Source organism: Hippocampus bargibanti, linkage group LG06, assembly GCF_051943395.1.
Source record: "Hippocampus bargibanti isolate YZ-2025 linkage group LG06, ASM5194339v1, whole genome shotgun sequence".
NCBI lineage: Eukaryota > Metazoa > Chordata > Actinopteri > Syngnathiformes > Syngnathidae > Hippocampus > Hippocampus bargibanti.
Genome location: NC_142739.1, coordinates 29,677,809 through 29,690,418, shown reverse-complemented (window position 1 = coordinate 29,690,418; position 12,610 = coordinate 29,677,809). Strand labels below are relative to the sequence as shown.

Sequence of the window (12,610 nt, the reverse complement as noted above, 5' to 3'; positions counted from 1 at the left end):
TATCTAGTTCGTTGGATATCTATTAGATAGCTCTTTGCTAGCTAGCTAGCTAGCTTTCTACCTATATGAGTGACTTCCGGGTTGAGTGAACGCTGGCGCATGTGGCTGCCGCTGCTCACCGACAGGAAAAAAAAAACTTATCCCGTGACTGTAAAGTGACCTTGAGAGTTTTGAAAGGCGCTTAGAAATGAAATGTATTATTATTTTTTGTTATTTAGTTTTTTTGTACTTCAAGATGGCGGCGCAAAAGTGGTTGTCTCTGCAGTTGCTCCCGTTTTATGTTTTTCTACTTCTTTCTTTCCTTTCATCATTTTTTTTTTCACTGGCAGACTAATCAAGGCTAATCTAATTCCATATTTTTTCCCCCGTTTTATTAAAATCAACCGTCGCTCGCTTGATAATATTGAAAGCTTTTCAACTGCGGTAAGATTGCGAAATGGGGATTTATTTCACCAAAACGTCACCAAGCGCGGCCCGACGAAGCAAAATTGGAATGCCAAGAGTTTTTCAGTGTACCTGCGGGTGTTCATTTTGTCTTCTCTCGCCCTCATTTCCTGTCCGATAAGCGAGAAGGACGTTTCTTGAGCTCTCTCTCCAAAAGTGCCTCGAGAGAACTTAACGGGACTTGATGGACTCTTACAGGCTCTCGTTGGATTCTGTGCGCGTACCTAATCAAATGTCTGGTGAAAGTGTTCGTAGACACACGCCCGGAGATCATGCGCCTCCCCCCACAACACGCCACTCCGGTCTGTGGATTTGATATGTAGCGTGTTCGTCACCAGTTTTTAAGCTCCTCGAGGAACGGAGGGTGATGTTCTTTCAGCAAGGGGAGTCCACTGCGTCCATCTCTCGCTCGCAGTCTTCACAGCCCTCCGGCCCGCACCCCCCGACTAAAACCAGCGTGGGCACGTCCCCGTCGCCCGGCGCGCCGCCGTCGGAGGCCCAGGCCACGTCCATCATGCCGTCGGGACATTGCAGCAGGCCGCCGACCGAGTAGAAGCCCCCCGGCCCTCCGCCGGAGACCGCCTCCTCGTAACGGGGGGCCCGGGCGGCGGCTCCGGCCTCCTCCAGGCGCAGCCGTTGTTTGCGGCGCAGCTCGATGATGGTCTTGGTGTAGGAGTTGAGGGTCACCACGGCGGCGCCCATGCAGCAGCTGAACGACACCCAGGCTAGGCTGCCGGCATTCCCCCCCCAAAAAAAAATAATAATAATAATAAAATCTGTTATTATTATCATCATCATTGAGGGATTTGCCATCTGCTCCGTCCGTGTATGCAAACCTACGCAAAAGACCAGCCGTAGTCCCAAGTTTGAGGCCTCCAGTCTTTGGGGCCCACGATGACCGTCATCTGGAACACCGTGGTGTACATCATGTGGGCCACCATCCCCAGAAGGCCTGCCGGGGGTGGAGATGGGAGGAACGGAGGGACGAAGGAAGGAAGGGAGGGAGGGAGGGAGGAAAGGAAGGAAGGAAGGAAGGAAGGAAGGAAGGAAGGAAGGATGGAAGGAAGGAAGGAAGGAAGGAAGGGAGGGAGGGAGGTAGGGAGGGAGGAAACGAGGAAAGGAAGGATAAATGCAAGGAAGGATGGAAGGAAGGAAGGATGAATGGAAGGAAGGAAGGAAAAAAGCAAGAATGAAGAAAGGAAGGAAGGAAGGGAGGAAGGGAGGAAGGGAGGAAGGGAGGGAGGGAGGAAGGAAGGAAGGAACGAAGGAAGGAAGGATAAATGCAAGGAAGGAAGGAAGGAAGGAAGGAAAGAAGGATGGAAGGAAGGAGGAAAGGAGGTAAGGAGGAAAGGAGGAAAGGAAGGAAGGAAGGGAGGGAGGTAGGGAGGGAGGAAGGAAGGAAGGAAGGAAGGAAGGATAAATGCAAGGAAGGAAGGAAGGAAGGAAGGAAAGAAGGATGGAAGGAAGGAAAGAAGGAGGTAGGGAGGGAGGAGGAAAGGAGGTAAGGAGGAAAGGAGGAAAGGAGGAAAGGAAGGAAGGAAGGGAGGTAGGGAGGGAGGGAGGGAGGGAGGAAGGAACGAAGGAAGGAAGGATAAATGCAAGGAAGGAAGGAAGGAAGGAAGGAAGGAGGAAAGGAGGTAAGGAGGAAAGGAGGAAAGGAAGGAAGGAAAAAAATCAAGAATGAAGGAAGGAAATAATAAAGAAGGAAGGGAGAAAGGAAAGAATGGAGGGAAGACAGGAAGGAAGTAAAGAAGGAAGGAAGGGAGATAGAAAGGGAGGAAGGAAGGAAGGAAGTAAAGAAAGACGGAAGGGATGAAGGAAAGAAGGAAGAAAGGAAAAAAGCAAGAATGAAGAAAGGAAGGAAGGACAAAAATTAAGAAGCAAGGGAAGAAAGAAGGAAGGAAAAACAGGGGGAAAATGGTGGAAAAAAGAATGAATGAAGGAAGAAAGAAAGGAAAAAAAGAAGGCAGGAAGGAAGGAAAAAAGGGAGAAAAAAGAGAAAGAAAAATCCTGGTGAAAAAAGCCTGGTGAAATGAAGGTCTGCCCGTGCACTTTTTTTGTTTTTTGGGGGGTGGGGTGGGTGGGTGTTCCTGCCTGACCTGACAGCACAGTGCACATGGCAGCGTAGGCACTGATTTTCAGCGAGTGCATCTCCTTGTGAGCGCACAAGACTTCCAGCCACATGAGCAGGAAGCCCATCCCAAGCAGGCCGATGTACGTAAACTCGGAAATCACCGACAGCCAAAGCACACCTGACGGACCAACAAAAACAAAACAAACAACAAAAGAAGAAGCACATCCATCCAAGGGAGGAATTAAACAAGCGGCGCTCCTTTCAAGCAACGTTCGTTCGCTCGTTCGTTCGTTCGTTCGCTCGTTCGTTCGTTCGTTCGCTCGTTCGTTCGCTCGTTCGTTCGTTCGTTCGTTCGTTTCGTTCGTTCGTTCGTTCGTTCGCTCGTTCGTTCGTTCGTTCGTTCGTTCGTTCGTTCGTTCGTTCGTCTCACCTTGCGTCTCCCCTGGAGTCAACTCGATAAAACTCCGGCATTTCTCCCCTGCCAAGAACAACAAGTGAAGAAAATGAAAATAAGTCATGTTTGTTTTTAGAGTATTTTACAAATAATCTTCTCTTTTGGCGCGTGTGGCCGCCGCTGCTCACCGACAGAAATCGGAAATTATCCTCGAACTGGAAAGTGACATTGAGAGTTTTGAAAGGCGCTTAGAAATGAAATGTTTTATTATTATTTTAGAATTTTATAATTTAAATTTAAATTTAATAAATGTAAATTTAAATTTTTAAAATTTTAAAATGTAAAATGTAAAATTTAAAATTTTACATTTTACATTAAAAAAAAAAAATAAATAAATAAAAAAAATAAAAATAAAAAATAAAAAATATAAAATTGAAAAATTAAAATTAAAATTAAAATTAAAATTAAAATTAAAATTAAAATTAAAATTTATAATTTAAAAATTTAAAAATTTAAAAATTTAAAAATTTAAAAATTCGAAATGTGAAATTCAAAATGTAAAATTCAAAATTTAAAATTTAAAATTTAAAATTTAAAATTTAAAATTTAAAATTTAAAATTTAAAATTTAAAATTTAAAATTTAAAATTCAGTAAAGTCTCGTTATATCGATATCGGATATATCGATAGTCCCGGTTATATCGATACTATTTCTATGCACACACGGAGAAAATTACATGCAAACAGGGTCGGATATATCGATAGTCCCGGTTATATCGATATTTTTTCCGACTCCCTTGAATATTGATATAACGAGACTTTACTGTATATAAAATTGATTTTTTTTTAATATATTTATATTATTTATATTTATTCGGGCGAAGGATGCTGAATCTTGAACTGCCAGGCAGGAGACCGAGAGGAAGACCGAAGAGGAGGTTTACGGAAGGAAGAAAAAGAGAAAGGAAATGAGGAGGAGGAGAAGATTTTTAATTTTAATCTTTGTTTATTATAGTAAATATATATTATTATACTGTATATAAAATTGATTTTTTTTTAAAATATATTTATATTATTTATATTTATATGCTGAATCTTGAACTGCCAGGCAGGAGACCGAGAGGAAGACCGAAGAGGATTTATAATTTTATAATCTTTTGTTCTATTTATAATTTATAATCTTTTTTTTTATTTTTATTATTTTTCTTTTTACTCGGACCACGTATTTCACTGGTGACCCCGACGTGATCTGAACATGCAACTTTCTGACTCCAGTTCCTCCAATACCCACCACCCCATTTTTAAATATATTTTAAAAAGAAGATCAATGGAGCCACCAGGACGGTCCGCAAGACAGTAATCCATCCCTCCAGCCAAAACATACTAGAACATTCTCCCTCATCCACTTATTGATTCACACGCACACCCGCCATTTTAAATTGTGAAAAGGTCCAGAGTAGGTTTTCTGTGCACATTCGCCAAAGTTGCTGCGTCACGTGCCCAAACCCCGCACACCCTGCTCACCATCACTGTGTTTCTCGCAGCTTTCCCAAAAGCCGGTGTGGAAATATCGGAAGGCAAACTTGTCCTCTCCCGTCTCCCAAATGTAGTGGACGGCGTTGGCTAGCTGCCTCTGGCGAATCTTGGCTAGCTCGTCGCGTCTGGCCGGAGACAGCGTGCGGTTGAAAGGGTTTTGGGTCGGACTCTCTGTGGGGACGACATACCAGCAATATTTTGTTTTTGTTAGCGTCGCTAGCAGCTAGCGTCAATTTTTTTACTTTTGTTGCCATCGCTAGCAGTTAGCGTCGCCCATTGTTTTGGGTGGTCAACAAATCTCACAGTGCCTATTTTTCACCCTTTAAAGGACGTCTCCGGACAAGTTGTGTCCATAATTCGTAAAATGGCTTCAAATGACTTCGCTCTACTGAGCGTATTTTAATAAGATTCCACCTGAGTTACAACCGGGTTCGTTTCCGACAAAACGGTCGTAAGTCAAACGGTCGTAAATCGAAAAGCATTCAAAATGGACCGATGCGCGGTATATACGACACAATAGTATACGATGTAAATCTGTTGTTTTTAAAGGTTTTCTATCAAATACTCTGATATACCAAACTGATTACAGTTCAATTATGAATCTTATAACTTTCAGTATCATTTTTATCATTTTATATTTCGTATTAGCCATTTTTATTACCGTGTCGTTCTGCTGACCCAAATACGCACGGCTTCCCACGCATATGCGCTGTTGAAAAATCGCTCTCCCTGCTAACGGAAAAGCCAGAAAAGGTCGCCCAAAACACACAATTGGACTTAGGCGGACACCAAAGGAAAAAAAGTGTCAAAGAGGCAGTGGCGGCTTTCAGCCTGGCCGGCGTCGAGGGACCCGAGCGGCGACGCCCACCCGCCTCGGCGTCACTGGACACTCCCCCTTCATTTTGTGCAATTCTGTTACATTCTCTGTGAAAATAAATGTTGAGCGCATCTGGCAACGCAGCCACAACGCTACATATGGTCCTTTGACAGCGATAGAAATAAAATAGTTCTTGTACAATGCTGAGAGAAGCGGTTGCGCTCCGTGCACCGGCATGTAAACATCCTACTTGTTCAATCGAAACTGGTGGTCGTGGTCGTAAGTGCGGGTGGTCGTAACTCGCACCGGTCGTAACTTGGATGTTACCTATATTTGTAGTTGTGACGGTATGTGTATGTATATGTAATTCACACAGCGTAGCCGCGGCATGACAACATTTATGAGTTCATTCAATCCTGTCCGAAACGAACTCAACGGCAATCTCGTTAGGTCCATAAAGCCGATCGAGATGTGTCACAATGACGTAAAGACAACAATTTATACCCTGGTTTATTTTTTTTAAATAAAAAATAATAATTTTGAAGTAAGATGAGTAAATTCCATTATGCCGCTTAATCCCGTTGTGAATTAAACGTGTATGGTGGGAAAATAAAAATCAGATCTGTGACCTGCCGGGACCTGTGAAGGGGGTGTCGGCAGATTAAAATAATCCAGAATATATATATATATATAATTAATAATAATAATAATAATAATAATCATCATCATCATAATTCAAAACTCTCAAGGACACTTTCCAGTCACAGGATATTTTTTCTGCGGGTGAGCAGCGGCAGCCACATGCGCCAGCGTTCACTCAACCCGAAAGTAACACAAACAGATAGAAAGCTAGCTCACAAGCTAATAGATAGCTAATAGCTAGATAGATAGATAGCCAGCTAGATAGCAACTGGAGAGCCAGCTCGATAGCTAATAGCTAGACAGATAGCCAGCCAACCAGATAGCCAGGTAGGTAGCTAGCTCAATAGCTAATAATAATAATAATAATAATAATAATAATAATATATTTCATTTCTAAGCACCTTTCAAAACTCTCAAGGACACTTTACAGTCACAGGATATTTTTTCTGCAGGTGAATAGCGGCAGCCACATGCGCCAACCTTCACTCAACCCGGAAGTTCTTTCATTATTAGAATGAATAAACAAACCTATAAATACATACAGAAATATATATAAACAAACAAATACATAAATACATATATATATATATATTTATATTCTTTGTGGTTTTTTTTAAATACGTTTCTGTATTTTTTTTCCGGTCAAAAATGTTTTATTGATTTGTTATATTAATCAGGTGTGGGTGAAAAGTTCCCTCTCTTCACTTTTTTTAATTTATCTATCCATCTATCTGGCTATCGGGCTAGCTAGCTAGCGATCTACTATCTATTAGCTAGCAATTCACTATCTAGCGAGTCAGCTACCTCAGAGCTATCTATTAACTCGCTTGCTAGCTTTCTATCTCTTATTATGCGGTTTGAGCGAACTCTGGTGCGTGTGGCTGCCGCTGCTCACACACAAAAAAAATTACCTTGCGAGTGTAAAGTGACTATCTAGCTGGCTATATATCTATCTATCTAGCTATTAGCTATCTATTAGCTTGTGAGCTAGCTTTCGATCTGTTTGAGTTACTCTCGGGTTGAGTGAACACTGGCGCATGTGGCTGCCGCTGCTCACCCGCAGAAAAGCTTATCCTTAGACTGTAAAGTGAGTTTTGAAAGGCGCTTAGAAATTAAATGTATTATTATTATTGTTATTGTGATTATTATTATTATTAATAATAATATTATTATTATTATTAAAATGAGATAAAAAAAATAAAAAGTCCCAAAAAACTAAAACCACCAAGGACAGTGACTTTTTAAGAAACCTAAACACATCGATGAGTTGCAGCGTTTTGCAGTGACGCCGTCTAAAGACGGGAAAAACTCACCAGGACAGAAATCGCTTTGGACAAAAATCGGTCAACGTTCATCCACTCGCTGGAGAAACCACTTTTAATCCCACCCCCCCCCTCGTGCCGCTAAACCCACGTTCCAAGTTGACGCCAAAAAAAAAAAAAAAAAAACACCCGTCGATGCGCCTCCGAGATACATATTTCGAAAGTTGCGAGAGAAAAAAATGAAGTCACAGTACCTGTGGTGTAAGGCTCGCTGTTATTCTGCCCGCAATTCTTCATCTTGACCGGCGACAGGCAAAGCGGCTTGACCACCTTATGCGTCCCCTCGCACCAGTACGAGGTGCACAAGGCCAGGATGGAGAGCGCCAAGGCCAAAGAGGTCAAGGTCAAGGAGAGCAGCGAGCGAGAGCGCCTCGACAGGCGCTCCTCCGGCATGGCCGAAAGCGCGCCGGGGGGAGACAAATGCGCCGCTATCGAGGGGGAGGAGGGACTTGGCGGAGGGGGAGTGCGGGAACAGATGCTTCCGGTGGCGGGTCGGGAGGTGATGAGCTGCCAGGTTTAATAAAGCGTGCGGCAAAGATGAATGTGATGTAACCCACACGGGGGGGGGGGGGGGTGATTAAAGGGGAGGACGACGGGCGACGGGCGAAGGGGAGATGCTGTCAAGTGCGGGCAAACGGATAGGAGGTGAAAAAATGCACAAGAGGGGGTTTCCAAGGTTCGCCAAAGGAGAATATTGATAGAGGGGGGGCTTGCCCAAAAAGCTGACTATTGATTACCCCCCTTCCCCTCTCCTCCGACGTTACTTAACTGGGCCTTTGTCGAATCAGAGCACGAGAAGGGCAGCCAAACTCGGGCCTGAGGGTAGAAACAGGAAGTGGATTCTTCAGGACATTGCTTTTCTTTACAGAATTAATAATAATATAATAATAATACATGTGTCATTTCTAAGCGCCTTTCAAAACTCTCAAGGTCACTTTACAGTCAAAGGAACAGTTTTTCTGTGGGTGAGCAGTCACTGCTCTGTACCGGTAAATACAATTGAGTGTGAGCCACGCTAGCTGGTAGCAAGGCCGCGCTAGATTTTAGCGACTAGCGACGCTAGCTCTTAGCGACTACTAACGCTAGCTTTTAGCGACTAGCGACGATAGCTCTTAGCCACTACTAACGCTAGCTTTTATCGACTAGCGATGCTAGCTCTTAGCGACCACTAACGCTAGCTTTTAGCGTCTAGCGATGCTAGCTTTTAGCGACTAGCGACGCTAGGTCTTAGCGACTAGTGACGCCAGCTTTTAGCGACTAGCGACGCTAGGTATTAGCGACTACTGACGCTAGCTTTTAGTGACTGGCGACGCTAGCTCTTAGCTATCTGCTATAAAAACGCTAACACAAGCGGAAATGCAGACAGTTTACTGTGCATGTGCTTTTTATCAATACGACCGTATGCAGCGATAATATATCTATCTATATATATATATCTATCTCTATATATATATATATATATATATATATATATATATATATATATATATATACAGTAAAGTCTCGTTATATCGATATCGGTTATATCGATAGTACTGCTTATTACGATACTATTTCTATGAACGCAAGGAGAAAATTTACAGGATCGGATATATCGATAGTCCGGTTATATCGATATTTTTTCTGACTCCTGAGAATATCGATATAACGAGACTTTACTATATATATATATATATATATATATATATATATATATATATATATATATATATATATATATATATTTTGGCTGGTTTGCCATAACAATAGTAGCGCTCTGCGATAGCATTGTCGTTGGCTACCAGCAGTTGAGACCAACTGGATTTGAGCCAAAATAGTCTTTGTAAGATCGGTTCACAATTAAACGAACCCTGTATAAAAGTTATAGTACGCCGTAGATATGATGTATGATGCATATGATATGATGTAGAAATGATTAAAAAAACTTACAGGGAAAATGTAGTGATTGTGAAACGACACTCCCTCAAAAAGCACGATTAGCGATTTGTGGATGTAACGCTCCCGTTACAAGACATGTTCTCACCTCAAGTCAACAGAACGAGGGCAATGGAGCACAAAGAGGTTTCAAAATGTCCTCATTGTAATTGGGCGTTGTCAGTCGCTGGTTACTTTTCTGAAACGTGCCTTTCGCCTCGTAATCTCTCCCCACCTCTCCATTAAGACTGATGTTCATTTTTTCAAGAAAGAAAACAACAAAATGATGACATTAGCGGTTAAAGGGTCCCTCTAAATTTTGATCGGTCATACTTGTTAATCTGTATTTTGAAATATTAATTATAATAATGATAATACATTTCATTTATAAGCGCCTTTCAAAACTATCATGTTCACTTTACAGTCACAGGATACGTTTTTTTCTATGGGTGAGCAGCGGCAGCCACACGCGCCAGCCTTCACTCAACCCGGAATAGCTCAAATAGATAGAAAGCTAACTATTTGTTGCATTAAGTTCATCCTGTCTACTTGATATCTAATTTAAAACAGATTCTTTCCTTACAGACAGTGTATTGTAGTGTATTGTACACTCTGACGAAGGCGGAAGTATACACCAAAACATGTCAGGTATTTGAACACCTACAATACACTGTCTGTAAGTAAAGAATCTGTTTGAAATTAGAAAGCTAACTAGTTTGCTAATAGCTAGTCATTAGATAGCTAGCTAGATAGCCAGCCAGATAGCTAATAGACAGCAAATAGATAGCTAGCTGGGTAGCCAGCTAGATAGCCAGCTAGCTAATAGACAGATAGCTAGATAGCCAGCTACCCAACCAGAAAGCTAATAGACAGCAAAATAGATAGCATATAGCTAACTAGGAAGCCAGCTAGATAGCCAACTAGATAGCAAGCCAGCTAGCCAGCTAGCCAAGTGTGCACTTACAATTTAGAAATGACGCTGATTTCAAAACTTTGCGGATGTGAAATGTAAATTAATGTCAAATTTAATTGTAAATTAAATGTATTATTAGTATTACATTTCTAATAAAAGGTAATAAAGGTAAATCCAATCCACTTTACACTGTTCAATGACTTACCAAAGTCCATCGAGTTGAGTTCAGTTCAAGGTGTGAAGGTACATCAAATGAGAAAAGGTCATCTCGTGTTCACCGATGGCCTCAAAGTCGTCACTCAATTTTTGTTCTTCGAGATCCTTCGAGTCAAAAAATAACATTGATCCATTTCTTTTGCTTATTATCGTAGCGCTCCGTAGTCCAGAATGAGCATTGGTGAGCCTCCGTTCACTCCGTCGCCACCAGCCAGACCCTCGTTAATCCTCCACCGTGAACGCTACAGTGCGTCGAGGTGGGTTTCTCCTGTCCGTGGCGCTGGACTGCCTTTCTTAGGAATCGTTAGCTCAAACTCACCCTGATTCGTGTAATCCCTCTAAATCCAGTCGCCGCTGGACTTGCCCACGATCGCCATTGGGGGGGGGGGGGGGTCTGTGAATACCGCCTCCACCACTAAAAAATCTTCAATTGGATTCATTTCTTAGCCACCAGATTCGGACCAATTTGATGAACCAAGAGTTCAAAGCAAACATGGTGCATCGGCATTTTGCTGTTATGCTGCACGTATATGTGAAGTGAAGATGTTCTTTGAATCATTTAAAGGACAACCGACGTCGCCGGACAAATTGTGTCCATAATTTGTAAAATGGCTTCAAATGACTTCTACTGAGCGTCTTTTACAAAGATTCTACCGCATATAGCTATATTTTACGTTTTAAGGCTCACGCTGAATATTCAGGAAGTCTTGTTTTTGAGTTGGTGACGAGTCCGTACGTGACGTCACTGAAGGAACGCCCCTGACCGGAAAAAAAGACGCATTGTAGCGGTCCTTCCATCACGTCAATGTATTTTGCTGTACTTGTTTGGTCTGAAAACCTCATGTTGCACCAAAAAGCCGCCAGAAGAGGGCGACCAAGCTCCATGGAAGGAATTTATCGGCCTGTGGAAACGGGCTGATTAATTCCTCACACGGAGCTTGGTCGCCATTTTCTGCCTCTTTTTGGGTGATACATCTCCCCCCAATGTTGCCTCAAAATGGCACGGAATAAATTCTTTAATCGATTGCAAACATGTATGCTTTCCTCTTCAGAACTATTTGAATCATATTCATAACTGGATGTGTAACAAGAAAGCATATTCTTCGAATATGGAGCCATTGTTTTGATTCTCCAGCAATGCAAGACGTCTTGGCGTGACATCACCAACTGGGGGCGGGACTTTCTGAAAATGCCCAATTCGCAGCTCAATTTTTTTTGCAGATTTTGGACACTAAGTCATTTTTATTGGCGTTTTGCATTTGATCAAAAATATCATACTGCGTGTTTTGGGTATTTTAGATGCTATAAAACGTTTTTCTGATGTCAGTTAAGAAACAAAAAAGTGACGTCGGTTGTCCTTTAAATGCTTTTTTTTTGTTTCTTGACTTTGGTTTTAGAAGTGTTCAATGTATAGTGCTACCTTGGCTTACGAACTTAATTGGTTCCGAGAAAGTGTGTGTAAGGCGAAGTGTGTCTTCCAAACATTAATTTCCCATAGGAAACCATTAAAATGAGAATAATCTGTTCCCAAGTCCCCATAAAACATCATTTTCTACTAAATAAGCCTGAAAACGCCACACAAAATACCTAATTTTATGTATAATAAATGTGATATGGTATTGTAATTAAAGAAATAAACTGTACTATATAATAAAGTCATTTTATTTCCCTTTGTGATGGTCGTTAATGGCTTGATGGAATGGATAGCTTTTTGTATAGTGTCTCAAAGAGCTCTGGGTTGTACATCTTAGAAATGGTGATATTGCAACAGCAACAGATGCAGGCAGACACACTAGAAACTAGAAAGCCTATTTGATGGGGTATTTTAACCCTGCAGTCTACACTCTGCCTTTGAACTATCAATAAAGTTGAAACAAGTTGAAATTTCACTGTGTTTTCTATCCATTTTCTCACCATTTCACTTTCGTATGTTTTTTTTTTTTACTTTTGTTTTTTTTGTTTCAAGCTCTGTCGTCTCCCTTTCGTGTGTGTGTGTTTCTGTTTCCCCTCCCCCATGATGCGTGTGTCCACTCCCTCCTCTACCACGGATCTTGACCAATCATGTGCAGCTTTAACCAAAGAGTGTGGGCGGGGAACGCCATTTCAGGAGCTTCAAGAACCGGCTCCTTCGCGAACGACACATCATTCATTGTGGCGCTTTATGTGTTTCCTGAAAAATAGTTTGTCTGCCAAGATTACATTCCTGCGAATTTAACGTTCGTAAAGCGAAAAGTTCATTAGCTAGAGCATTCGTAAGCTGAGGTATCACTGTATTTGCTTATGTTATTTTGTGACCGACGTTGTGTATGTAGTGCGCTCGCTGTATAACTCAAGCGGAT

At 41.9% G+C, this 12,610-nt stretch overlaps 1 protein-coding gene across 3 annotated transcripts; it reads right to left on the bottom strand.

The window, feature by feature from the left end:
- Positions 1–424: 424 nt before the first annotated feature.
- On the bottom strand, positions 425–12,359 carry LOC148897188 (germ cell-specific gene 1-like protein). Of its 3 annotated transcripts, XM_088998623.1 has the most exons (9): positions 11,110–12,359; positions 10,261–10,977; positions 9,252–9,390; positions 7,423–8,044; positions 4,436–4,618; positions 2,949–2,996; positions 2,544–2,696; positions 1,285–1,396; positions 425–1,174 (listed from the first exon to the last, which is right to left on the bottom strand). In XM_088998623.1, exons 4-9 carry the CDS (start codon positions 7,619–7,621, stop codon positions 820–822), a joined length of 1,050 nt encoding a protein of 349 aa, XP_088854749.1. In that variant the 5' UTR covers positions 7,622–8,044; positions 9,252–9,390; positions 10,261–10,977; positions 11,110–12,359; the 3' UTR covers positions 425–819. The 3 variants fall into 3 exon arrangements, with proteins under 3 accessions (XP_088854749.1, XP_088854748.1, XP_088854750.1); XM_088998622.1 differs by having other exon boundaries at positions 10,261–12,359; XM_088998624.1 differs by lacking the exon at positions 9,252–9,390 and having other exon boundaries at positions 10,261–12,359.
- Between the last annotated feature and the right edge of the window lie 251 nt (positions 12,360–12,610).